Here is a 27,522-nt window from a genome sequence, read left to right as displayed (position 1 = left end):
TTCTGTATGTGACTTATATTTCTGAGTAAATGGGAGTTAAAACAGCAGGCTGTGTTTTTATTATATGTGTTAATTACTTTGTTTCTCTTACTATTGTGGTATTCTAGGGGTATCAGAGGCCATTCACATAATCCAGTGGCTTCCCCTTATCCAGATTCAGATAGCACAGATCACAAAGTAAACACTGATTACTATGAGATATGTGGATAACATCAGAAAGGATACAGAGGTGTAAAGGGATAAATTAATTTAGGAAACAGAAGCATTTGCCTCAAGAAGAAATCAATTCTTCAGAGGTGAGGAACTCCTTAAAAGGCTGCAGAGTCCTATTTTTCATCTGTCTTACTATAGACATGGGTAGATAGATCTCTGATTGTACCCCACATGGAGCTCCCAGGATGAAGCGCCCCCCCCCTCCTCACCTGCCCCTTTCCCGGCTCTTCCCGCTGGGCTTGGCTGAGGAGGAAGCCTTCGGCCAGGGCCACCGCCTGTGAACAGCTCTCGGCTCCGCACTCCCTCACCCAGCTCGCCATCTCCGCGGGCAGCAGGGCCAGCAGCTGCTCCAGCACCACCAGGTCCAGCATCTCCCCTTTGCTGCTCCTCTCCGGCCGCAGCCACTGGCGGCACAGGCGGTGAAGGCGGCTGCAAATCTCCCGGGGCGTCTCGGCCTCCTGGCGGCAGCCGTCGAGACCGCGGAAGCGCCGGCGGTGGATCTCTGGGCTGAGGGCGGCCTCCATTCTTGGGGATCCCTTCGGGTCTCCTGCTCGAGGGCAGCCAAAAGAAGCCCGAGGCAGTCCGAAATGCCAACCGGCCCCTGCAAAACCCCTTCTCCGGTGTGCAGGAGGGAAGAAATGGCTCTCCGCTCACTCGAGCTTTACCCGCCTGAGGAGAGCAACGGCAAATCCTTCCCGCCAATTTCCTGAGGACTCCTAGCTCGCGTGCCTCAACAACAGACACGCTGGCTGAGGATTTCTGGGAGTTGAAGTCCGGAAGTTGAAGGTTCAGGTTTGAAGATCTCTGCTCAACAAGGAGCCAGAACGAGAGATATTCGCTTCCTAGAGAGGGTCACGTAAAATGAGAGTGAATTTCCGGTATCATGGAATGTCTACGCCGGTACTCTTTTTCCGAGGGGGGCGGGGTTCACTGAAAGGTGGGGCTCTGCTTGGCCTCTGGGTCCAGCGCAGGACGGACGGATCGGGGGCTGAACGTCGGAAGGTGCCTGGTAGCCCCTTTTCCCACTGACCCCTTTCCTTGTAAAACGAGAGCTTCGTGAGTGCACCCGCCTCCGTCACATGCAGAGACTGACGCGGGATGAAAATCGGGAAGGGCGACAGGAGGGGAAGGCAGGTTGGATCCGGGGAAGCCTCGCCCTCTGCCTCGCCCTGGAGGTTGTCAGGATGGCTGGAGCAGAGAGCTTCCTCTCCTCTGTGCTCCCTTCCTGGAGACGAGACTTGCTCTCTAGGCGTAAAGCATTTCTCGCGCTGGTTCGTTTGCCGGGTTGCTAGAGCAGAAGTGAGCCTAGAAGACCGAGGGTTTCGGTTTAACGGAGCTGGCACCGATTCCCTCGTTTTTTATGTCTCTGTTTAAATACTCCTCCTCTGGATATCGTGAAAGAGCAGATTATCTTGGAAAAACTCTTACCTATCTGATTAATCAATACTCATTTGATGGCCCGTAATCAATTTATCAAGAATTTGTATAACTAAAGATCAAGAATAAGCTAAAAAAAATTCTTAATTTCATATGATAACTAAACAGATTTCTCATAGTAGCAATTTGCATATATTTTATACAGGAATTATACTTTTCTCCTTGTTGAATTTATAATATGAAAGTATTATTTACCATCCAAAGTTCTTTGAATACCGGACTGTTGTTTTCAGTTTATGTCCTCTGCTGAAACAGGGCTTTTCAACCTTTCCGCTCACTGTACCACTTTTAGGATATGGGAACATTCGAGTACAACCAGTCGCCTAGCAAGGTGTCAAAAGCTTAATGACCCCCCCAAAAAGGGAAAAAGTGATGAAGTACAAGTAGTCCTTGACTTACAACAGTTTGCTTAGTGACACTTCAAAGTTACAATGGCACTGAAAAAAGTGCCCTCCACGCCACAGCCGAGCAAGACACCAGCCTGCCCGCCCAGCAGCACTCTTCCTCCTGTCCGAGGTTTTCATTGTTGTGAGCATTTCTGTTGAGGATTGGCAGCAGGGGTGAGGTGGGGGGTGTTTGGTTTTTATTCCCCTCCCCCTCTGCTGGGTGGTTGCAGCAGGTTTTGGTCACTTCACATGACCCTGGGACACTGTGACCGTAATAAATATCAATCAGTTGCCAAGCATCTGAATGTAAATCACACGACCCTGGAGATGCTGCAACATTCCAGCTGATCGGCGCTTCTTCTGGACTCAGCAGAAGCTGCGGGATCAGCACCAAGCTCCAGCTGGAGCCTGGCGCTGATCCTGGCGCTTCCGCTGAGCCCTGACAACCCTGCAGCTCCAACCGTCTCGCTCAGGCTTGTGCGGTGGTGCCACCAGCTGAGCTCATTCCCCTCCTTTGCTACCACTTTCCTAGGATGGTTGCATACCACCTGCCAGGTGCCAATGTACCATAGGTGGTACCCGTATCACTGGTTGAAAAGCCCTGTGCTAAAAGAGAACAAGTGAACTCAGAATAAAGAGTAGCAAAGTTGGTTCTTAAATACCCCCACCCCCAAATTTAAACATTTGTTATAGGGCGCTTTTCCCTTTCTGGTCAAATATTACTGGTAGTTTGTAAATGGGGAACAAGAACCTCTTACTTCCAATCCTAAGTCAGCTCTGTGTGGTTCCAGTGGGCTTTGGCTGAGCAGTGGCTGGGAAGAGGGAAGCCCCCTGCTAAATCATGCATTTGTACTTTGATGATTCCTCTGCCATGAATTTTTATTTTTCTTATTTTGGAGGTATTGCAATTTTGTTGCTGTATAGATTGGTATTTTTTATTGCTTTTAACATTGTAAGTAGGCCAGAGTTCCGTGGTGAGACAGTTGTAAAACAATAATTAATAATTTAATTAACTCATTGGAGAATGGCTTATACGGAGTCTTTCTGCATAAATACCTTGCCACCTAAATTTCTGTACATGTGTTTCTGCTCTAGTGAGCTCCTATGTGCTTAATTTCACTCAATCTTTCATCCAAACTAAGCAAAAAGCTGTAAAATATAATTTCAAGTTTTGTTAACTTAAACTTCCTCTTTCTTTAGCATCTAGTGACGTGATATTTAACTCCAGGTATTTTACCCTAAGGTATAAATTTTGATGTGTTTTTCTGCCATTCTTTAAATGCTACATGAGTTGTGAGAACAGGTTTTGTCTGGAACAAAAATAACATTCAAGGATAAATGTCATCTTAATCATAGAAATTGTGCCCAACAATTGTAGTTTTTCTCTCTTTAACACATCTTTATCAACTTCAACCCATAGCTTAACATAATTATTTTGTATAAATTGTATAAATTATATAATTTATATTTTTCAGATTAACACCCAATTATTTTTCTTTTTATTCAATTTCAAAACCTGATTTCGGCCATGACTGTACCATTACTCCATCCCTATCCGTGTTCCAGAGACGTCTTTTCCCATTGAGTCTTTGTAAAGAGGAGAAACAGAGGCGTGTAAGACTTTTAACAATAAGGCTTTCTATATTCTCAGTGAGCATGAATACTTTGGAGAACATCAGCTGAAATGGAAACAGCGCCTCAACTAATTTCTGCAGTTGAGGAAAGAATGGGAGGGTAGAGAATGAATTGTGGCCACTTCCCCAACCTCTGGAGCTTCTTACACCCCTCAGGGAGGTTGGAGATTAACATAGGCTTGGCTTTCATGAATTACCTCAGAGAGGAAACAGATGCATTTGCCTCAAGAAGAAAGGCATCATCCTGTGATAAGTAAGGTCACTGGTTCACTATCAGCAGTTTCCAAGTTCCAGTGCTTATACTTTTTTCTCCTGTATACGTAGCTACGTGGATGGTGTCAGGTCTGCCGCCATTGAAATCCTAAGAAAGAAAAGCCGACTCCATGGATTTAGAGAAGAGGCACTTTTTACTAAGAATGAACTGTTACAGCAAAAGCCAGGCAAGCTCTGAGTAAAATCTGCATGAAAATTACACATCAGCTCCAGCTAAGACAGACAAATCAACATCCAATGTGATATGAGAAACCCTCTTCTGCAGATGTTGTATTGCCTCCGGAGGCCCAGGACGGTTGGCCTTGGTAAAGTCTAAGCAACTCCACTCCGTTAATAGGTAGTGATCCTCCCATTTCTCATGGGAACACTTCAAACCAGCTTACTTCCCCACCCCAAATGTCAACCCCCACACACCGCCATCCCACCCCAGTCCCGTTTCTATGGCAGCCAAGGGCAAGCAAGCTGGAGATGGTAACTAAGATTCCAGCAGAAACCTAAGATCTTTGCACATTCCATGAATAAGATCTTTGCCACGTCTGCATCCTTGGATGAGGAGGAAGTTGACCATTGAGAATAAAACTCAATCCATGAATTTCACTGAGTTTTCCTGTGTGGATCTTTTTATGAGAAGCACACTCAATGAAGGTTGTCCCACTTTTCGTGTATTTCTAATGTTCTCCTGTGTGGGTGCTTCTGTGACAATTAAAGGTGCTGCAGTCATTAAAGCTCTTTTCACACTTTGTGCATTTATATGTTGCCTTACCTGTATTGGTCTATAATAACAATAATAATAATAGATTTGGAAGGGATCTTGGAGGCTTCAAGTCCAACCCTTGGTGGAGCAGTGGGCTAATGCCTCCTTAAGTAAAACCAGCTGCCTGCAATTAGTGCAGGTTCGCATCCCACCAGGCTCAAGGTTGACTCAGCCTTCCATCCTTCCGAGGTAGATAAAATGAGGACCCAGATTGTTGGGGGCAATAAGCTGACTTTGTAATAATGCTGCTTGGGGGGGGGGCGAAAGCCCTAATAATAAGCAGGCATATACATAGAATGAAGGCTATTGCTAAGCACATTGATTTGTGCTTTAAATTGTAAGCCGCCCTGAGTCTTCGGAGAAGGGCGGGATATAAATGTGATTAAAAAAAAAACCTGCTCAGGCCACAAACTCTGTACAATTTTAGACAAATGGTTGTCCAGTCTCTTCTTAAAAACTTCCAGTGTGGTAGCATTCACAACTTCTGGAGGCAGGTTGTTCCAGTAATTAATCGTTCTGTCAGAAAAATTCTTAGTGCTAGGTTGCCTCTCTCTTTGATTAGTTTCCATCCTTTGATTCTTGTCCTGCCTTGACTCCTTCTTTGTGGCAGCCCCTGAGATATTGGAACACTGCTATCATGTCACCTGTCTTTCTCTTTATTAAACTAGACATACCAAATTCAAATAACCATTCTTTATGTTTTAGCCTTTATGTTTTTGGCTTTTTTGGCAGCTGCAGCACACTGCTGGCTCATGTTTAAGTTATTGTCCATTAGGACTCCGAGATTCCTCTTACAGTTGCTACTATTGAACAAGGTACCATTTATACTGTACCTGTGCATTTGGTTTTTCTTGCCGAAATGTAGAACCTTATTTTTTTTACTATTGAATTTCATTTTGTTACATAGCGCCCAATGTTCAAGTCTGTCCAAATCCTCCTGTACCTTAAGCCTGTCTTCTAGGGTGTTGGCTATACCTGCCAGCTTGGTGTCTGCAAATCTGAGGAATTTCCCATCTATCCCCTCATCCAAATCATTGATGAAGATGTTGAAGAGCCCTGGGGCCAGAACAGAGCCCTGGGGCACCCCACTACACACTTCCCTCCATGTAGACACCGTTCCATTGAGGACCACATGCTAAGTACGGCCAATCAGCCAGCTACGAATTCATCTGGTGGGGATGCTGATTAATCCACATTTTTCTATCTTATCAAGTAGTAGGTTGTGGTCTACTTTATCAAATGCCTTGCTGAAGTCCAAGTAAATTATATCCACAGCATTCCTCTGGTCCACTAATTTTGTCACCTTGGTCAAAGAATGCAATAAGATTTGTCTGGCATGATCTGTTTTTGACAAACCCATGTCGGCTTTTGGCAACGACTTTGTTTGCCTCTAGGTGTTCGCGGATTTGTTTCTTATCTTTTCTACAATCTTCCCAGGAATTGAGGTCAGACTAATAGGTCTGTAGTTTCCTGGATCCTTTTTTTTTCCTTTTTTGAAGATGGGAACTACATCAGCTCTTTTCCAGTCCTCTGTAAGTTCCTCAGTGGGAATAATTTAGAGGTTCTGAGATCACATCTGCCAGTTCCTTCAGAACCTTGGGGTATAATCCATCTAGTCCTGGTGATTTGAACTCATCTAGGGTGGACAGGTGCTCACCATTTTCTTGCCCATCTTAACTTGTTTTTCTAATCTGTTCTCTGAGGTGCTCTTTTTGTTAGGTTAGACCAGGGCTTTTCAACCAGTGGTATGCATACCACTGGTGGTACACGAGCACCTGGCTGGTGGTACATGGCGTACTTAAGACCGCCCTTTTCACCACCTGCTCCCTGCCGCTGATCATAAGTAGCTGGGGTAGTGGGGGGAAAAAACTAATGGGAGAGGACGGACGAGAACTTTTCCCAGTTCGGCTTCGGAGCCCGCCGAACACCCTGTGGCTGCTGTGGGTGCCTTTCTTCCCCCAGGATGCAGCTTAATTTCCCGAAATAAATACGAGGGGAAGCGCTCCAAGGGGTGGGGGTGAGCGAGCACCCACTTTGCCTTCAGAATTTCCTGTTGGGTCTCGCTCTTTCCACGAGGGGCTGGGAAAGTTTGCTTGAAATCTGTAGCAGCCCGTGCCAGAAGCACAACAGATGAACCTGAATCTGCAGGGGAGGGGAGGGAGCAGTGATGCCCCCTTGCTGTTTCAGTGGGGTGGACTGGTTGGGCTGCTTCGAGATTTCCTTCAAGTCGGGATGGTATTGTCTGCAAAATTGGTCAAATTATTTTGGCCACTGGAGGCAGAGTAACCAACAAGCACCTAGAAATAATAATAATAAAAAAACCCCTAAAAATGCAGCTTTTTCAAAACACTGGAGCCCGTTGGCAGAGGTTGGGGCTGTTAGAATATGTTGTTGAAAAAATGGTTTGTTTAACAGAGTATTATTAATACACAGTGGAAGTTGTACTGGGACTTTTAGGCAAACAGTAATGCACTAACACGAGTTTTATAACTTATTTTTACTCAGACAACAAAAAGAAACACAGTAAGAAATAGTCCAAGTATCAATCCAGTATCATGCACATAAAAGTCAGTCCATAAAAACATAGTATCAAAATACAAAAGCTGCTTACCAATATCAAAAACAATATACACTGTAGCAAGCAGTTGATTCTTGAGAGAATAAATATCAAGTTAGCAAACAAGAGAACAAGAGGTATCCAAACACTAACATCAAACACATATACAAGAGCAACTACGTGTAACATCTAACTCTCTTTTATGTGGAATAATTACAGCCACACCCTTAGGCCGTTTAACTCCTTAAAGGTGCTTTTACTCCATTATATAATATTGTCACCCAAACCAAATTTAATCTCTAACAGGGGCCGGCCATACGGAGTCTCCAGCTGATCGGCTGCCTTGGATGCAACCTCCTGGGCGCACAGCGTTGTGCCGACCCGCCAAGAGCTCTGCAACGCTGTGCAGCCAGGAAGCTGCATCCATGGCAGCCGATCAGCTGGAGACTCCGTACGGCCGGTCCCAACCTCCCTGTGCAAGATTTCCTGCTTGCAAAAGGAAGGAAGAAAAGGGAGGGAAGGAGGAAGAAATGAGGAAAGCCCAGATGCTGGGCAAGCCAGGAAAAGTGTGTGTGGGGGGGGGGGAGAAGGAAATCCCCGGCTGCAATTCCTGTGCAAGATTTCCTGCTTGCAAATTTATTTATTTTATTTTAATTCCATTTATATCCCGCCCTTCTCCGAAGACTCAGGGCGGCTTACAAGCTTAGCAGTAGCCTTCATTCTATGTATATGCCTGCTTATTAGGGCTTTCACACACACACACACCCAAGCGGCATTATTACAAAGTCAGCTTAATTGCCCCCAACAATCTGGGTCCTCATTTTACCTACCTCGAAAGGATGGAAGGCTGAGTCAACCTTGGAAGGGATAAAGAGGGAGGGAAGAAAGGAAGGAAGGGACAATGGGAGAGAGGGAGGGAAGGAGTGCACCCACCCCAGTCCCACCCCCCTCCACCAGACCCACAGATTTCCGCCCCCCCACAAGCAGCCTGCAACCTGAGGGAGGGACAATGGCAGAGGGAGGGCACCCATCCCAGTCCCACCCCCCTCCACCAGAGACCCGTGGATTCCCCCCTCACAGGCACCCTGCAACCTGAGTGATGAGCTCCCCCGCCCCCAGCCTTGTCAAAAAGTTGGAAAAGGTGATCACATGACCCTGGGACACTGTGACCGTCCTAAGTATGAATCAGTTGCTAAGCATCCGAATGTAAATCACATGACCCTGGGGATGCTGCAACAGTCATAAGTGTGAAAAATGGTCATTAGTCACTTTTTTCAGTGCCGTCGTAACTTCAAAAAGTCACTAAGCGAATTGTTGTAAGTCGACTACCTGTACTTTATCATTTTTTCCTTTTTTTTTTGATCAAGTTTTTGACACCTTGCTGGGCGACTGGTGGTACTCGATTGCCTTATCCCAAAAGTGGGATATCCCAAGGTTGAAAAGTCCTGGGTTAGACTGTTTTTTTCCCTTTGGATAAAGACGGATGCAAAAAACAAGTTAAGTAGTTCTGCTTTCTCCCTGTTGCTTTTTATGATAAGTGAAACTTCCTTTCCAAGTAAAGTTCTTTCCACATTCCGGGCACTTACGTAGTTTATGCAAGCGGTCCCCAATTTTTTTTGGCTCAACAGACTTTCAGCGATGGTGGTTGCTCGGAGGGGATGGTTTTGCACACACAAACTAATCCCCTGCATACGCAAATGAAGCTTCAGAGGTTTGCCCACTACTTGCATGGCCCGGTTCTCAACAGGCAGAACAGTACCAGTCTGTGGCCCAGGGCTTGGTGGCTTCTTTGGTGGCAATTAAGATGAGTCTTCCTACTGAACTTCTTTCCACATTCCATTCATCTACACAATCTGATTGTTATGACCCACGTGGTCAAGGCAAGGCAGGCCTCTCTAGAGAGTCCTTTATTTATCTGAACAAAGGGTCCAGCAAACAGCCCTCCAACAACCGGTAAGACTACCCTGAAGGCAGCCACCCTCAGTCCCCCAAACAACAATCCCTGTAGTACAAATAAAGTCCCAAGAGTAGGAACACGCTCACAAGGCAAGGTCCAGGATTCCAAGTCCAGTCCACAAGGCAAGAGTCCAGGTACAAGTCAATGGCAGTCCTCCGGGCAAAGAAAAGGTCCAAGGCAAGAAGTAGTTCCATGGGCAGAGAGAAGCAAAGCAATCCACAAAACAAGGGCAAGGTTGAAGACAAAGAGCAATCTTCAAGGCAAGGCAAGGTAAACACCAACAGGGACGAGTCAAAGCGGAGGGGGGGAATGTAATCCAAAGCAAACAATTGCTCCTAGCAAAGGTAAAGGTTCCCCCGCACATGCATGCTAGTCGTTTCCGACTCTAGGGGCCGGTGCTCATCTCCGTTTCAAAGCCGAAGAGCCAGCGCTTGTCCGAGGACGTCTCCGTGGTCATGTGGCCAGCATGACTAGATGCCAAAGGCGCATGGAACGCTGTTACCTTCCCACCGTAGTGGTCCCTATTTTTCTACTTGCATTTTTACGTGCTTTCAAACTGCTAGGTTGGCAGAAGCTGGGACAGGCACTCACTCTGTTACGCGGCACTCGGGATTCGACCCGCCAAACTGCCGATTTTCTGATCGACAAGCTCAGCATCCTAACCCACTGAGCCACCGCATCCCTATATTAACTCCCCATAGCTTCTCCTTAAATCAGTCCACTCCAGGGGTTCCTTATGAGTAGGGGTGGGGCAATCTTCTCTTGAGTAGCCTTGCAGCCCTTCTTTGGGCTTGCCTACGCTCCACACTCCTTGCCCTTGGATCAGTGGAGGAGCCAGCTGTTCCTCATCAGAGGAGATTTGCTGCCTATCAGCACCACTGCCAGCCAGCAGCTGATCCTCCTGTGTCTGTGCAGGCAGGTAGCTCTCCATCTGGTTGGTCACCTCCCCCAGTGCCTGAGGGGCCTGGGACAGCCCCTGGCCTCTCCAAATATGCCAAAGGAGATGGGTCACCCCTGTCGGAAAGTCCCAGGTCCAACTCCTCCTCCTCCTCTGAACTAGGATCCGATGGGGCCATGACACTCTCCCCTGTGTGGATACTTACATGACGATTAAGATGTCCTTTCCGGGTATAGCTTTTTCCACACACCTTGCATTTATATGGTCTCTCCCCTGTGTGGGTCCTTTGGTGGCGATTAAATTTACCCTTGCTAATTAAGCTCATTCCACATTCCATGCATTTATATGGTCTCTCTCCTGTGTGGATCCTGAGGTGAAGAATAAGGGCACTTTTGATAATGAAGCTCTTTCCACACTTGAGGCATTTGTGTGGTTTCTCCACTGTGTGGTTCCTTTGGTGGCGACTGAAACTACTTTTGATACCAAAGCTCTTTCCACACTCCAAGCATTTATATGGTTTCTCCCCAGTGTGGATCCTTTCATGAAGATCGAACTGGTCTTTCCGGATGAAGGTCTTTCCACATTCCAAGCACTTATATGGTCTCTCCCCAGTATGGATTTTTTTATGAAGATTAAAATGTCCTCTCTGGTTAAAGGTCTTTTTACAATACCGACATTTATGCGATGTCTCCCCAGTGTGGATCTTTTGGTGGAAATTAAGATTACTTTTGCAACTGACACTCTTTCCACTCTGCATGCAAACTTCCCTTGTTATGCTCAGACTGGAATCCCCTCCAGATTTTACAGAGGTATGTGATCTGAGTTTCCTATGCAGTTCCTTTGGTGAAGTAGGAATGACAGAATTATTCTCCATTGTGTCTAGAGGCATGCAGTTTTTCTTTAGTCTGGTTTCTGCCATGTTGATGCAATTCAAAGTCAGGTTTTCTTTTTTCCTATATTTTTCTTTTCTCTTTTCTTTCTGTTCTCGCTGGGACAGGAAGCCACAAGTATCAACAGGAAGAGATGTGGATGACCTCTCCCCTCCATCTTCTAAATGGCTTCTCTCTTGCCTTTTGGTTCCAAATATCACTTCACTCTTCTCCATTGGGAATAGATTTAACCTGGCCTGCTTCTTCTTCTCATTCACAGACACATCATCTGTTTTGAAAAAAAGGAAGTTAACATTCTGTTTAGAATTTATAAGGGTGAGGCAAGGGGTGTTTTCCCCCCTCAAAAACATGCCAATCTGCATTCCAGGTTTGGTACAATCCACTTGTCTAGCCAGGATTTGATATCTGCAAATTGTTATCTGGGAGACCTTGATGGGATACAAGTTTTTCAGCCAAGAAACATATTCAATTGTTGATCAGTCAGTCGGCTCAGCCATTTCCACGGACTATCTAGGAAATTTGCCAAATCTTTGGTAAGTATTTCTGCCACAGCCTTATAGAGAGATGAGGAGCCTGGCCTTACCCACAGCAGCCATATTCCTAGAAAACTCCTGCATGACTTCCTTGCACAAGGCCTTCTGGCCAGGATCTAGCAGCCTCCACTCTTCCTCCGTGAAATCCAGAGTCACCTCCTTGAAGGGATCAGAGCTCTAGAAAGAGGGGGGAAAAACCTGTTCTTTAGCAGACAAACCCAGGAAACAGTTGTATGTTTTCTCTCTTACTGCACGCAATAGTAAACAGACATTGGCAAGAGACCAGATGGACATTTTCATTCAGAACTGTTAAAGAGTTTACAGCTTTCCAGCGGAAAAATAAGCCCCCCAAAATAAGCACACATTCAAAATGAGCAGGAGGCATAGTTTAGAAAAACTTTACCTATAAAATTATATATATAAACACGATATATACAGTTTCATTCAGCTCTGGGGAAAATCAACAACTCTTAACTTGGGAGATCAGAAAAAAACCGAGAGAGAGAAGACTTAAGACACACCCAGACCTAGGCTGGATCACATGCCTCACAAAGCCAATAATGTGTCTTAATCCAAAGCAGTCTCACTGGTTGTGAAAGGAATAAGGTATTATTCAGAAATTTCTAATGAGTCTAAAGGTTGTCAGAAGAAGCAGGAGCCAACTAAAGGTCAGAAATAATAATATAGAGTGTTGACAGGTACAAATGTGAAAAGCAGAAGTCGCTAGCTAACTGAAACTCCTAGCAGAGGAAGTATCGAAATAACTCTAGGAGCGGAGCTGTGCTAACAGAAAATTAGATGGTGAGAGATAGGATATGAACAAAGGGGCTTCCTGGAACGTAGGAAGGGACAGTGGTTTTAGGCGGTCCAAAGTAGGTATCGAATGATTAGATAAGGGGCGTTGAGTGCGACGGGGGGAGGGGGGAATCTGCGTCGGGGGTAGGATATAAAAATGTATCAAACAGCTCTTTAAGGTGTGACTGGACTCCTGTGAATGTTTCAGTCCACCAAGCTTTTGCAAACGCTTTATTTTGAATAAAAATTTGTTGCTGGAATTCCAAGTGAGTTTGTTTGCTTTGGGATCTTGAGCCACATTCCAATTGGTTTGTTGCTATGGCTATTCCAGTTCACAAAACCTCTTACACAGTGACAAGGACACATGGATGTCTTCATGTTCACATAATCCTTAGGGCTGGGAAGCAGTAGCTGCAACAAATCAAGCTTAGCTGCTTTCAGGTTGTAGAATGCAACACAGCCACCCTTGAGGAGCATGCCATTGGGCTGGAATAACTCAGGAAGGAGGTTTGGGGCAGCAAAATCCCCTAGACCAGGGGTGTCAAACTCAATTTCATTGAGGGCCGCATCAGCATTGTGGTTGCCCTCAGGGGGCCGGGTGGGTATGGCCAGGGTGGGCGTGGCCTACTGGGTGGGCGTCGCTAGAGTGCGTATGGCCTACTGGGTGGGCGTGGCCAGCTCTACATCGTTCGCATCAAGGCTGCCTATGGGGGCCTGGGCAGTAGTGGGACAGATCTGAGGGTCTCTGGCAGAAGGAGGGTCTCTGGGCCAGGGCCAGGGCCAAGGCAGTGGGGGCCGTTCCCTCACTGTTTCCAGGATGGCTTCGCGGCCCACATGAAACCACTTCACGGGCCGGATCCGGCCCCCGGGCCTTGTGTTTGACATGTCTGCCCTAGACTCACCGGTGCTGCTGACCAAATTCCTTAGGAACATCTTTCCTAAGCTATTTCGAAATATTGGCAATGTCCTTGAAATCCCAAGTCACTTGACCAACAGTTTTATTGCTACAGACAGTTCGTGTTGACTTACTGGTTTATCCTTAATGTGGTCTCTTTTTGCTGGTATACTTACAGTCACCTTACAAGGGAGATGGGTGGCATAAAAAATAATTAAAATAAACAAACAAACAATACTTCTCAAGTATGTTTAGTCCCACTGTTATTTGTTTCAATTCATGGCTTTTATTTCTACCTCATTTAGGCACTCTTCTGAATAGTATTAAGTAGTATTAATACTACTTAATAGTAGTATTAATAGTACTTAATACTGATTAAAGGTAAAGGTAAAGGTTCCCCCGCACATGCGTGCTAGTCGTTTCCGACTCTAGGGGCCGGTGCTCATCTCCTTTCAAAGCCAAAGAGCCAGCGCTTGTCTGAGGACGTCTCCGTGGTCATGTGGCCGGCATGACTAGATGCCAAAGGCGCACGGAACGCTGTTACCTTCCCACCGTAGTGGTCCCTATTTTTCTACTTGCATTTTTACGTGCTTTCGAACTGCTAGGTTGGCAGAAGCTGGGACGAGTAACAGGCGCTCACTCTGCTATGTGGCACTTGAGATTCGACCCGCCAAACTGCCGACCTTCTGATTGACAAGCTCAGCGTCCTAACCCACTGAGCCACCACGTTCCCTCTAATACTGATTATTTCTACAAATAAATTATATGTCTAATACAAGGTTCCCTGCTTGTGAATTGTTTCTTGCTTGAATCTCCAGAACAATGTTGAAAGCTGAGTATGACTCAGCAGGAGCTTCGGGGGGGGGACACTGTGTTCAGATGCACAGACTCAGCATTTAGTGGTTAAAGCAGCTCATGAATGGACAGAGCTGGAAGTCTCCTGCTCTCAGAAGAAACCTGCACTTACCTGCCAAGGAGGCTCAAACTGAATCCTCCAGAAAAGTATCTCTTGAGAAGGGCTGGGTTGATCTCCTCTTCTCTGTAGCTCTGCTGAGTTCTTCCTCGTGATTGGCTCCTAATAATAATAATAACAATAATAAAAAATAGTTAATAATAATTACTAATAACAACAAACAACAATAATAATAAAGTTGGAAGGGACCTTGGAGGTCATCTAGTCCAACCCCCTGCTCAGGCAGGAAACCCTAAACCATTTCAGACAAATGGCTGTCCCGTCTCTTCCTAAAAACTTGCAGTGTTAGAGCATTCACCGCTTCTGGAGGCAGGTTGTTCCACTGGTTAATTGTTCTGTTTGCATCCGTTGTTTCTTGTCCTGCCTTCAGGTGCTTTGGAGAATAGCTTGACTCCCTCTTCTTTGTGGAAACCCCTGAGATATTGGAACACTGCTATTGTCCTTCTCTTCATTAAACTAGACATATCCAATTCCAGCAACCGTTCCTTATATGTTTTAGCCTCCAGTCCCCCAATCATCTTTGTTGCTCTTTTCTCTACTCTGTCAAGAGTCTCAACATCTTTTTTACATCGTGGTGACAAAAACTGGATGCAAGGGTGGCCTTACCAAGGCATTGTAAAGTGGTATTAGTACTTCACGTGATCTTGATTCTATCCCTGTTAATGCAGCCTAGCACTGTGTTGGCTTTTTTGGCAGCTGCAGCACACTGCTGGCTCATATTTACATGATTGTCCACCAGGACTCCAAGATCCCTCTCACAGTTGCTACTGTTGAGCAAGATTCCATACTATATCTGTACATTTGGTTTTTCTTGCCTAAATGTAGAACTGTAGAAATGTAGAACTTTACCTGTCAAAACAGCCTGGTTTATGATTTACTTTGGATTGGAACCATGTTAGTTCACTTGCATTTCCTTTTCTTTCTCTTCCTGTATCTTCCCAACCCATCAATATGAGAGAACACAGGGACTCTACTCTGTACTGGCTGATGTTTTGGGGTAAACGATGAACAGTTGGGATTTAGGACAGCAAACTGTGTTATGTTCATAAAATGTAAGCATGTATTAATTTGCTCCTTTCTCTCACTATTGTGGTATTATAGGGCTTATATAAAAATGGCTCTGTACTAGAGGCAATAGCACTTAAGCACTTTACACACCACTTCATAGTGTTTTTACAGCCCTCTCTATGAGGTTTAGACAGAGAGTCATCATGTTGACACCAACAATCTGGGTCCTCATTTTACCGACCTAGGAAGGATGGAAGGCTGAGTCAACCTTGAGTAGGTCGTGTGGAAAATAGTAAAGTGTTTTTGTATCAACAATGTTTGACATCCTTTAGTAAGATGTACGTGACCAAGAGCAGTGGAAAGAGCAAAGGCTAAGTAACAGGAAACGTCTATAGTCCTCAAAACAGATGGCTTAACCACATTAGGCTTACAGGAAAGCACATGTGGTAAAGATATTTTTTGCTTATCTTACCATCTTCTGCCTATGTTAACAAATAACAGGAAATAGACTCTGGCGGTTCTGCCAAGCTCCATGCACTCACTGCTAAGAAGAAACTCACCTAACAAAGGACTAAATAAATAGCGCTGGATAGAGGGTGGTGGGTATTTTTGCCCCCAGCAATCTAGATCCTCATTTTACCGACCTGGGAAGGATGGCAGGCCGAGTCAAACTTGAGCCGGTCATGATCTTGAATTAGCCTGCAATATGGCGTTCTAACCACAGCAGTAGAACTGCCACCACTGGTCATCCAAACGCTTCCCCTTATCTAGATTGTGGCGACAGCAGATCACAACGTAAACCCTGATTATTATGAGACAGGTGGATAACATCTGGGAGGATACAGAGATGTAAAGGAAGAGAAAGGTCGATTTAGGAAGCAAGCATTTGCCACAAGAAGAAACCAGTTCTCCAAATACGAGGAATTCCTGAAAAGGCTGCAGAGACAGGTTCTGAATCTCTTTGACTTCTTGCAAACATGGCTAGACTGCCGATTCCCACCACCACCATGCAGCTCCCAGGATGAAGCCCCCCCCCCGTCCTCCTCACCTGCCCCTTTCCCGGCTCTTCCCGCTGGGCTTGGCTGAGGAGGAAGCCTTCGGCCAGGGCCACCGCCTGCGAACAGCTCTCGGCTCCGCACTCCCTCACCCAGCACGCCATCTCCGCGGGCAGCAGGGCCAGCAGCTGCTCCAGCACCACCAGGTCCAGCATCTCCCCTTTGCTGCTCCTCTCCGGCCGCAGCCACTGCCGGCACAGGCGGTGCAGGCGGCTGCAAAGCTCCCGGGGCGTCTCGGCCTCCTGGCGGCAGCCGTCGAGACCGCGGAAGCGCCGGCGCCTGGACTTCATTGGGTCTCCTGCTCCAAAGTAGCCAAAAGAAGTCCAAGACAAACCGAGGGGCTCCCCCAGCTTCTCCGCGTCGCCCTTCTCCGCTTGCCAGGAAGGGAGAAACGCGGCTCGGCTGCTTTGAAGCTTCTGCGCCCGAGAAGAGAAACGGCGAATCGCTTCCGCCAGAATATCCTGCCCGTTTCCGGGTCTACGTGCGGCAACAAAGAGCCCGAACGATAGATACGCGCTGTCTAGAGTGGTCCCAGTAAGAAGAGAACGAAAAGGAGATTTTCCTCTTCCGGCCTTGTGGGAGGTCTGCGACTCTGCTTTTCTTTTTGTGCGTGTGTGGGGGGGGGGGCAGCAAGGGCGGCTTCGCTGGAAGGCTGGCGGCAGTAGCGGAGGCTGTGGTGGCGATGCGTAGAAAGAAGGGCAAGGGATGGATCGATGATCTCGAGGTCTCCCCTCTAAATCAGGTGCTTGCACCTCCCCTAGGTCCTGCGCCGTGCAGGAAAGTCGGGGCGCCTCCGCTCAATTAATGGGGATTTTTCTACGTCTCTGAATCCAGGCGAAGGGATTGGGAGGTAAACATCGAAAGGCGTCTGGTAGCACCTTTTCCAATTAATACATTTCCTTACGAAAACAAGAGGCTCGTGAGTTCATGGAGCGGCCAGAGCGGTGCGAGATTGGAGGAGGGGGATTACAGGTGTTTGGAACGTGGAAATTTTTGACACATTTTTATATCCTACACACACACACACACCCCTCCCGACGCAGATTCCCCCTTCCCCAATCATCCGATAACTAATCTGGACCGCCTAAAACCACTATTCCCTCCCATGTTCCTGGAAGCCTCTTTGTGCACATCCTATCACCATCTAAGTTTCTATCAACAAAGCTCAATTCTTATAATTATTTTATTTATTTATTTATTTATTTATTTAGATTTATATACCGCCCTTTCCCGAAGGACTCAGGGCGGTTTACAGGGCATTTAAAAGAGAGTCAATACAAACGTTAAAACAAATTTTAAAAGATTAAATAAAACCCTGAGAACAGTAAAAAAACCAATTAAAATTAAAAAATTCTCAGCCTGGGCCAGAGAGCTCGAAGAGCCAGGTCCGCAGGCAGCTGGTTCCACAGGGCAGGCGCACCCACTGAGAAGGCCCTACCCCTGGGTGTTACCCGCCGGCAGTCTTTAACCGGCGGCACCCTGAGGAGACCCTCCCTGTGAGAGTGCATAGGAGGATGGGAGGTTGATGCTGGCAGCAGGTGTTCTATATTTCTATATATTATCTCTATATTTGTTTGCGGTTATACCTTTGCTACCTTCAGCTCTAAACTTATCCTCAGTTTTTGTGTTTCCTCTACTTACGGTTTCAGTTAGCTAGCAACTTCTGCTTTTCTTATTCTAATTTACTTTTCTGACTTTAGGACTTTCAGTTGGATTCTGCTATCGACCTTTAGACTCATTAGAAATTTCTGAATAATTAGTCCTTTCACAGGGGAAGGCAGGTTGGATTTAGGGATGCAAATTAAGGGAAGCCTTGCCCCCCCCTCTCTCTCTCTCATAGAATAGAATAGAATAGCAGAGTTGGAAGGGACCTTGGAGGTCCTCTAGTCCAACCCCCTGTTCCGGCAGGAAACCCTATACCATTTCAGACAGATGGTTGTGCAATCTCTTCTTAAAAACTTCCAGTGTTGGAGCACCCACAACTTCTGGAGGCAAGCAGTTCCATTGATTAATTGTTCTAACTGTCAGGAAATTTCTCCTTAGTTCTAGGTGGCTTCTCTCCTTAGATTAGTTTCCATCTGTTGCTTCTTGTCCTGCCTTCAGGTGCTCTGGAGAATAGCTTGACTCCCTCTTCTTTGTGGCAGCCCCTGAGATATTGGAACACTGCTATCATGTCAGCCCTTCTCCTTCTCTTCATTAAACTAGACATACCCAATTCCAGCAACCATTCCCTATATGTTTTAGCCTCCAGTCCCACAATCATCTTTGTTGCTCTTCTCTGTACCCTTTCTAGAGTCTCAACATCTTTTTTACATAGTGGTGACCAAAACTGGATGCAGTATTCCAAGTGTGGCCTTACCAAGGCATTGTAAAGTGGTATTAGTACTTCACGTGATCTTGATTCTATCCCTCTGTTAATTAATTAATTAATTAATTAATTTTATTTCTTTTATTCTGAATTGACTTCTTGTCTTTTATCAGAGGATGTAACTGAAAACAGTGATCTGATTTTCAAAAAGCTTTGGATGTAAAATGGTATATATAATTCTAAATGCAAAACCTAAAGGAGAAAAGTGTAATTCCTGTTTAAAACATATAATTCCATTAGAGACTTTGTTAGTTTTGTTCCTGGTCATTAGTTTAGATTCTTGACAAATCACCATTGAAATTAATTATAGGCCATGAAGTTGATATTTATTTTTTGTGACCCCATAGGTGAGGTTTTCTCCAAGATTTCCTCCTGTTCCTAACCTGGTCTTTTATGGCTTCTAAAGATGAGTATTTAAATCGAGACATGAAAAAGAAGAGATCAGTGTTAGCTCCTTTAACTGAGACCCTTAGCCATCTAGCCCCACTTCTGCTCTCGCTATCTGGAAAATGAATTCCCTGGAAGATATTTTAAGCAGAGAAAGCAACAAGAGAGGTGGAAAACTTTATGCGTGACGAGCAAGTCTGGTGTCCAGAAGGGGAATACAGAAGAGGAAGCTGCTGACATAAGACAGGCCACGGGTCCAGCCACAAACTTCAAAGGCAAGATACTCCAGAAGATAGGCTTAGGATACAGAAGGATCTTGACAGACTTGAACACTGGGCGCTATCTAACAAAATGAAATTCAATGGTGGAAAAAGGTAAGGTTCTACATTTAGGCAAGAAAAAAACAAATACACAGGTACAGTATACGTCAGGGGTGTCAAACTCAATTTCATTGAGGGCCGCATCAGCATTGCGGTTGCCCTCAGGGGGCCGGGTGGGTATGGCCAGGGTGGGCGTGGCCTACTGGGTGGGCGTGGCTAGAGTGCATATGGCCTACTGGGTGGGCATGGCCAGCTCTACATCGTTCGCATTAATGGTGCCTATGGGGGCCTGGGCAGGAGTGGGACAGATCTGAGGGTCTCTGGCAGAAGGAGAGTCTCTGGGCCAGGGCCAAGGCAGTGGGGGCCATTCCCTCACTGTTTCCAGGATGGCTTTGCGGGCCACATGAAACCACTTCGCAGGCCGGATCTGGCCCCCGGGCCTTGTGTTTGACATGTCTGGTATACGTGGTACCTAGCTTAATAGTAGTAACTATGAGAGGGATCTCGGAGTCCTAGTGGACGATTGCTTAAATGTGAGCCAGCCATCTGCTGCAGCTGCCAAAAAAGCCAACACAGTTCTTGTTGTTGTTGTTGTTGTTAGCTGCGAAGTCGTGTCCGACCCATCGCGACCCTATGGACAACATTCCTCCAGGCCTTCCTGTCCTCTACCATCTTCTGGAGTCCATTTAAGCTCACGCCTACTGCTTCAGTGACTCCATCCAGCCACCTCATTCTCTGTCGTCCCCTTCTTCTATTGCCCTCGATCTTTCCCAGCATTAGGCTCTTCTCCAGTGACCAACACAGTTCTAGGGTGCATTAACAGAGGGATAGAATCAAGATCATGTGAAGTGTTAATACCACTTTACAATGCCTTGATAAGGCCACACTTGCAATACTGCATCCAGTTGCTGGAATTGGGTATGTGTAGTTTAACGAGGAGAAGGACGAGGGGGGACATAGCAGTGTTCCAATATCTCAGGGGCTACCACAAAGAAGAGGGAGTCAAGCTATTTTCCAAAGCACCTGAAAGCAGGACAAGAAGCAACGGATGGAAACTAGTCAAGGAGAGAAGCAACCTAGAACTAATGAGAAACTTCCTGACAGTTAGACCAATTAACCACTGGGACAACCTGCCTCCCGAAGTGGTGAATGCTCCAACACTGGAAGTTTTTAAGAAAAGACTGGACAGCCATTTGTCTGAAATGGTATAGGGTTTCCTGCCTGAGCAGAGGGTTGGACTAGATGACCTCCAAGATCCCTTCCAACTTATTATTATAATCCTAACACGCACACACAAACAAAATTTAAACATTTGCAGTAGGAGGCCTTTATCCTATTGGTCAAGTATTATATATATTGTGACTCTTCCAATGGGCTTTGGGTGTGGAATTGGTATACAGAGGAAAGCCCCCTACTAAATTATGTACTTGCAATTTTATTATTCTTCCAACATGAATTTTAAATTGTTTTTGTTATTTCAGAGATACTGTTTTTATGCTCTTATTGCAATGCTGTTTGTGATCCACTCTGAGCCTTTATGAATTAGAGCATCAGGCAGTTTCTAAAATAAATAAGCTCCTACATGAAACCTCTGTTTGTGTGCTTGTCAAAATAAAAAGAAAAGGTGATAAATATTGGAATACACGGCATTGGTAATTTTGCATTGATGTTTTTTTGTCTGTCTGTTAAATTGGGCTTCAACTGTAGAATTTTAGGTATTTTATCCAACTGATGGTCAGGTGTGAATAACTCCCAAGATTATATACTAATATTGGCTGGGAGGTTATATTGCAGTAACCCCAATTTGCTTTGTTTGACTTTCCTTTAGAGAAGTATGTGAACGCAAGCAGTGACTTATGTCTCTGTAACCTGGTCACCAACTCATGGTTAAAATGAGCTTTCTGTATGAATTATAAATCCTGTTTCATTCTGGGAGAATGTGCAGTTCTTTCTGCTTTTAATCTTTCTGCTTTTATAAATTATTTTTCCAGAGAAGAAGTAGAGGAAACAATGCAGGATGGGATTAGAAGCCATTTGGAAAGATAACTGGAGGCAGAAGGAAAACCAGCATCGTAGCCCCATTGGAAGGCTTCTGACAGGAGCAAATAAGAAGAATCTGAGAAGGAACCAGAGGTGTGACTGGAGCAAAGAGGGGGACAGTCATTGGCGGGAGTTCCTGAAGGCTGTTCAGAGCCCTCAGCCTAAATGGAAATAGCCCCAATGGCCTTGGCTCCAATTAGAGGAAGATTTTAATGTCCTGCAGAGCTCACTCTGAAGGGAGGCCGTAGCCAGGCAAGGGCTGAGTGAGAAGAAGGTGTCCCAAAGCTTGCTGGATCTCAGGGGAAGATCTCCAGGGATCACAGGTAGCTTTGGAGTTTTCTGTGGAAGTGAAGGAGGGGGCTTTGTATGAGGAAGAAGAGCTGGATAGGAACACGAAATATTGGAATTATTGGGAATTCTGGTGAGAATAGAATAGAATAGAATAGAATAGAATAGAATAGAATAGAATAGAATAGAATAGAATAGAATAGAATAGAATAGAATAGAATAGAATAGAATAATTATTGTCACTTTGAATGTACACTAATTGGCATACATTAAAATGAAATTTTGTTGCATACAGCTCTCAAAGGGTCACCACCTCCAATATACACAACCTATATATGACAAAAATAAATACAGAATTACACATATACCCACATATATTATATGACACAGAGAAACAACGCAGTGTAGTTCAGATTATGCATACAAGGGACTTCAAGAGATAATCAGAGAAAACATGCTGTCGACAGATTCCAATGGCAGCAGGAAATATAAGACATAGACCAGGTCAGTGGATGGCCTTCCTAGGTACAGATAGTCCTCAACTTACAGCGGTTCATTTAATGGCCGTTCAAAGTTGCAAGGGTACTAAAATGTGAGTTGTGACCATTTTTCACATTTGCGCCTGTAGCAGCATCCCCATGGTCACATGATCCAAATTGAGATGCTTGTCAAACCAACTCATATTTTTGATAGGTGTAGTGCCCCAGGTTCATGTGATCCCCTTTTTGCGACCTTCGGGGAAGCCAGATTCACTTCACGGCCCTGTTACTAACTTGACAGCTGCAGGGATTCACTTAACAAGGGTAGCAAGAAAGGTCATAAAATGGGGCAAAACTCATTTTATAACTGTCTCGCTTAGCGAAATGAATTTTGGGCTCAGTCGTGGTCGTAGGTCGAGGACTCCCTGTGTTCTTGGGCTAATTCCCCCGCTTGTTATTTTCTCGATAATGTTGGGACCAACGGAAGTCCACAGCTTTGAGAGGGACAGAAGTTGCCCATCCCAGTTCTAGACTCGGGTGCAGGCCCCTTGGTCCCGGTTCCGAAAACTTTCTCAGGAGAAGCCAGATTGGGCTTCTCAGATGGAACGCCCAGGGCTTTTTTTCTCATAGAACGCTCAGAACGGAGTTCCGGCACCTTTTTTGGATGGAACCTTGTAGGGTAGGCAAGGCGGGTTGTATGACATGTGTGAGTTCCGGCACCTTTTTCTTTTACAAAAAAAGCACTGGGAACGCCCAAGATTGGGGAGCAGTAACAAATGTACCTGGGAACATGATATGGATTCTGCCTGGCACTCAAATCTGCCCCTAATCATCCATGCCACTTTGAACTGCAGATACGAGTGCTTCTGTGGGTAACGTGGTGACTTGCACCCACTCAAAAAAGAGTTGTCTAAAAAAACTTGGGCTTTTAGACAAACACGTTTCCTCAAAATGGTTCCCCCAGGAGAGTACGAGGGGTCCTCGACTTACCACCACAATTGAGCCCCAAATCTCCGTGGCTAAGCAAGACATTGTTCAGTGAGTTTTTGCCCCATTTTATGACCTTTCTTCCCGCAGCTGAATCACTGCCGTTGTTAAGTTAGCAACATGGTTGTAAAAGTGAATCTGGCCTCCACCTCGACCGGTCGGACGGTCACAAAAGGGGATCTCACTTGACATGGACCATCATAAATACATGCCAGTCGCCGAGCCTCTGAATTGTGATCATGAGACCATGTGGATGCTGCCAGGATTGTACGTGCGGAGAGCGATCGTTAAGTCTTTTTTTTTCAGGGCGGTTGTAACTTCGAACAGTCACTAAGCAAATGGTTGTAAGTCGAGGAGTACCTGTAACTGGACACCTGAAGGATAGTATGGATGGATGGCAGAAAACTTAGATGATACCATTCAAGTCCCGTCTACCTTCATTCAACAACATTTTGCTTCAGGCGCATTTTATGGTTGGTAGCCGTGTAGCTGCATGCTTGACAGAGACAGCCAGTTCAGTTAAGTGTTTTAACGGACCAGGCTAGAATTTGGGAGATTGTGAGTTCTAGTCCTGCCGTTGGCATGAAGCCAGCTGGGCCTCTCACGGCCTCTCAGCCCAAGGAAAAGGAAAGCCAAACCACTTCTGAAATCTTGCCAAGAAACTTATCCTGCCAGTTGCCAGGAGAAAACCACACATGCAAAAGCTTGACAAAAATGGTTTTCATTTCCATAAATCACCATGCAGGATTAACTACGAGAGCATCATATTAAAAGAGTGCTGTCAACTTAGGATTTGAACAGGGGACTTGATATAGTTATAGCCATGTGTGTTTTGCTTTCGTTTTTATTTTTATAGCAAGTCCAGGCACTTTTCTCCGACTTGGAGAACCAGAAAAGATGCAGCCACCTAACAAAGCTCATCAAGATGGCAACAGGAAGACCGCTGTTTCCAGTAAGTCTTCTTAGATTTCTCGTATTATCTTAATGTAAAATTAGGACAGCTGCAGGTGGGGATGGAGGTGAACAGACCCAATGGGGTTTTAACAACTTATACAGGTAGTCCTCGACTTACGACTGCAATGGAGCCCAAAATCTATGTGTCTGAAACGTTTGTTAGGTGAATTTTGCTCCATTTTACAACTTTTCTTGCCACTGTTGTTAAGTGAATCACTGCAGTTAATTTACTAACACATCCGTTAAGTGAATCTGGCTTCCCCATTGACGTTGCTCATCAGAAGGTCTCAAAAGGGGATCCCATGACCCCTGGGACACTGCATCCGTCATAAATGTGAACCAGTTGCCAAGCATCTGAATTTGGATCATGTGACCGTGGGGATGCTGCAGTGGTTGACAGTGTGAAAAATGGGTCATAAGTCACACTTTTCAGTGCTGTTGTAACGTTGAATGGTCACTAAATCGACTGTTGTACGTTAAGGACTACCTGTAATTGTTAATTCATAAGGTTTTGTAACTTGCCTCAACTTTACAGGTAGCAGAATAAGCATTCTGTTTTCCCTTTCCATCAGGCCTGCGGTGGCACCACTGCAGTGTGGCTGGGTAGGTGGACATGCATTATGGAGGGTGGGCAGGTAGAAGGTGGCAGGCACGCATACATTACAAAACATGAGCTATCTGGGATCTTGTACTTCGTAGCTCAGCCATAGGAGGAGAAGTAATGGAGGTGGCAGCGAGTTACAGGAGCAATCTGCAACCTTCTGTTCTATCCCAGCCTACGGGAGTCCTTGTTATGCTCACAAGGAGAAACCCCTCTTCCAACAAGCAGGCAGGAACCGCAAGAAAAAAACAACCCCTTTTATCATTCACAGACCTGAGTCAATGTCCAAGGTAAACAAAGTTCACAGAAACTCGATCCTCAACACGAATGGTTGCCACGCCTTCCCTTTTACACTGCAGCCAAGGCGTGGCTTCCTAATGCCTTCTCCTTTGCCTTTGGAGCCACCCCATTGCATTCCTCTGTCCTGCTCTCTTTTCTTGCTGGCACTTTCATGCATCCTGGATAGTTCCCAGCTGTGCTTCATCACTGTCCAACTCAGACTCCCAGCACAGCTTGAGCATGAGTAGAGGGGCCAGGCTCCTCATCCGACTGTAAGTCTTGGAGCTCCTCAGAGCCTTCCTCTGACTCTAATGTCACTCCAGGCTCCTCCTCCTCCTCTGATTCCTTGGACTCAGCTGCCGGATCCACTGGCTGGCAAGGAATCACAACACCTTCCTTGCTGCTTCCCCATTGACCTTGCTTGTGGGTAACCAGCAGGGAAAGTTCCAAATGATGATCAAATGTCTACTAGACTCTGCAACACTTGTCAGCTGGTTGCCAAGTGCCTGGATTGTAATCAGGGCACCACGGGCTTGCTGGAACAGCCAGAACTTCACTTATTACATTCCCCTCATTCAGCACCGTTGTAATTCTGAACAGCCACAAAATGAGTGGTCGTTAATCAAGGAATATCTCCATGGGCTCCCTTTTTCTATTTTATTTTAAGTTTAGGCAATATTTTCTCCCACTGTTAACAAAGGATCAATTACGGTTGTGGGAAATACGAATTAAACGCCTCAGTCGATTATAATGGTAGCACAGTAAAAGCCACTCTGAAGACCAAAACAGAGAGAGGAAAAGTGGTTTTGTTTTGTTTTGTTTTGTTTTGTTTTTAAAAATCACTCTCTTTTTTTCCCCTTGCCAATCCAGGTAACAGACAAGGGAAGGCAACCCGGGGAGGCACTGTTGAGTTGAAGAGTTTGGGCCATTTGGAACCCCATGAAGCCCAAACTAATAGTTTTCGATTTCATGAGAACGCAGTAACACCTGGACATCGGCAGAGAGGCAAAACTAATTTGGAGTGCCATCTAGGCCTGGTAGGAAAGCAGTCCCCATTTTGGGAGGAAGGAAACGGTGGTTTGGATGAAAATGCCATTCAGCAGGGGATTAAGCAGATCTTTGATCTCCTTGAGACTTCAAGAAGGCCAGTGGTGCCAAAGCCCCATAGATGCTCATACTGTGGAAAAAACACAAGCTGCAAATCGCAGCTGATTATGCATGAGAGGATTCACACTGGAGAAAAACCATACAGATGCTCCGAATGTGGCAAAAACTTTGGTCGAAACAGTTCCCTAGTGGTTCACCGAAGGACCCACACCGGAGAAAAGCCGTACGAATGCCCCGAGTGTGAGAAGGTCTTTCGCTGCAGCTCCAATCTTTTCATACATAAAAGGACCCACACTGGAGAGAAGCCCTATCAGTGCTCTCAGTGCGGCAAAAGGTTTAGCGAGCACACCACCCTCGTGATTCATAGGAGGACTCACACGGGAGAGAAACCCTTTGAGTGTCCAGAGTGCGGGAAGAGCTTTAATACTAGTTCAAATCTTACGAGCCATGTGAAGCTGCACACGGGAGAGAAACCCCACAAATGTTTGCAGTGTGGGAAAAATTTCAGTCGGAATTCCAATCTGGTGATACACCAGAGGACTCACACGGGAGAAAAACCATATGAGTGTCCCGATTGTGGGAAAGGTTTCACAACAAGCTCTAATCTAATCAGCCACGTCAGTTTACACACTGGCGAGAAGCCGTTTAGGTGCCCAAACTGTAGTCAGTGTTTCAGCCACAACTCTACTCTTACTAAACACAAGAGGACACATATAGAAGAAAAGACCATCAGCATTCTGATTGCAAGAAAAGCTTGATGATCCCGCTGGGATCTTAGAAAACTTCCAAGAGTTCACCAGGATACAAACCCATTATTTGTTTCCAGCTTGCTGGGTTATTTTCAGCCAGTGAGACAACTTTATTAAACACGAGAGACTCAACAAGAAGAAATGTTCTGGAGCACAAGATTTGCTTGCAAAAATCAATGAGTCATTAAGTGAGAATTAGGATTCCAACAAGAGCTGTCTGAAAGGAAAGTAAGAATCTAAAAATAATTATGCAGAATAAAAATATTCCTAAGGCATCAAAACTATCCTTATTGTATTTAACTTATTACAGAAAGATAGGAGTCCTGGTTGCGCAGTGGTTAGAATGTAGTATTGCAGGCCAACTGACCACAGTCTAGAATTCGATCCTGACAGACTCAAGGTTGACTCAGCCTTCCATCCTTCCAAGGTTGGTAAAAGGAGGACCCAGATTGTTGGGAGCAATATGTTGTCATTGTAAAATGCCCAGAGAGTGCTGTAATGCACTATGGGGCGGTATGTAAATCTAGAATAGAATAGAGCTGGAAGGGACCCTGGAGGTTTTCTAGTCCATCCCCCTGCTTAAGCAGAAGAACCTACACCATCTCAGATAGGTGATTGTCTAGTCTTTTCTTGAAAATCTCCAGTGATGGACCACCCACGAATTCTGGAGGCAAAGCTGTTCCACTGGTTGATTGTCCTCACTGT

At 45.6% G+C, this 27,522-nt stretch overlaps 2 protein-coding genes and 1 long non-coding RNA gene across 7 annotated transcripts; 2 read left to right on the top strand and 1 right to left on the bottom strand.

The window, feature by feature from the left end:
• Nucleotides 1–2,287: 2,287 nt before the first annotated feature.
• Nucleotides 2,288–4,693, top strand: LOC310635723. Its single transcript, XR_014491491.1, has 2 exons — nt 2,288–3,650; nt 3,995–4,693. It is a non-coding gene; the product is annotated as an uncharacterized lncRNA (long non-coding RNA).
• A 3,601-nt stretch (nt 4,694–8,294) lies between these two features.
• On the bottom strand, nt 8,295–16,815 carry LOC310635287 (uncharacterized protein). The gene is made up of 4 exons (XM_083354071.1): nt 16,252–16,815; nt 14,190–14,297; nt 11,583–11,709; nt 8,295–11,267 (listed from the first exon to the last, which is right to left on the bottom strand). The coding sequence occupies exons 1-4, from the start codon at nt 16,546–16,548 to the stop codon at nt 10,081–10,083; spliced, it is 1,719 nt and encodes a 572-aa protein (XP_083210197.1). The 5' UTR covers nt 16,549–16,815; the 3' UTR covers nt 8,295–10,080.
• A 62-nt stretch (nt 16,816–16,877) lies between these two features.
• LOC310635290 (uncharacterized protein) lies at nt 16,878–27,088 on the top strand. 5 transcript variants are annotated; one of them, XM_083354077.1, is made up of 7 exons: nt 16,878–17,000; nt 18,974–19,387; nt 21,325–21,466; nt 21,597–21,696; nt 23,434–23,600; nt 23,984–24,079; nt 25,832–27,088. In XM_083354077.1, the coding sequence occupies exons 5-7, from the start codon at nt 23,522–23,524 to the stop codon at nt 26,824–26,826; spliced, it is 1,170 nt and encodes a 389-aa protein (XP_083210203.1). In that variant the 5' UTR covers nt 16,878–17,000; nt 18,974–19,387; nt 21,325–21,466; nt 21,597–21,696; nt 23,434–23,521; the 3' UTR covers nt 26,827–27,088. The 5 variants fall into 5 exon arrangements, with proteins under 5 accessions (XP_083210203.1, XP_083210205.1, XP_083210204.1 ...); XM_083354075.1 differs by having other exon boundaries at nt 16,887–16,956; nt 21,325–21,696; XM_083354076.1 differs by having other exon boundaries at nt 16,916–17,108; nt 21,325–21,696.
• Nucleotides 27,089–27,522: the final 434 nt, after the last annotated feature.

This window comes from Vipera ursinii (assembly GCF_947247035.1).
Source record: "Vipera ursinii genome assembly, chromosome: 2".
NCBI classification, from domain to species: domain Eukaryota; kingdom Metazoa; phylum Chordata; class Lepidosauria; order Squamata; family Viperidae; genus Vipera; species Vipera ursinii.
The sequence above is the reverse complement of the archived record's forward strand: the minus strand, read 5'-3'. Positions and strand labels throughout refer to the sequence as shown.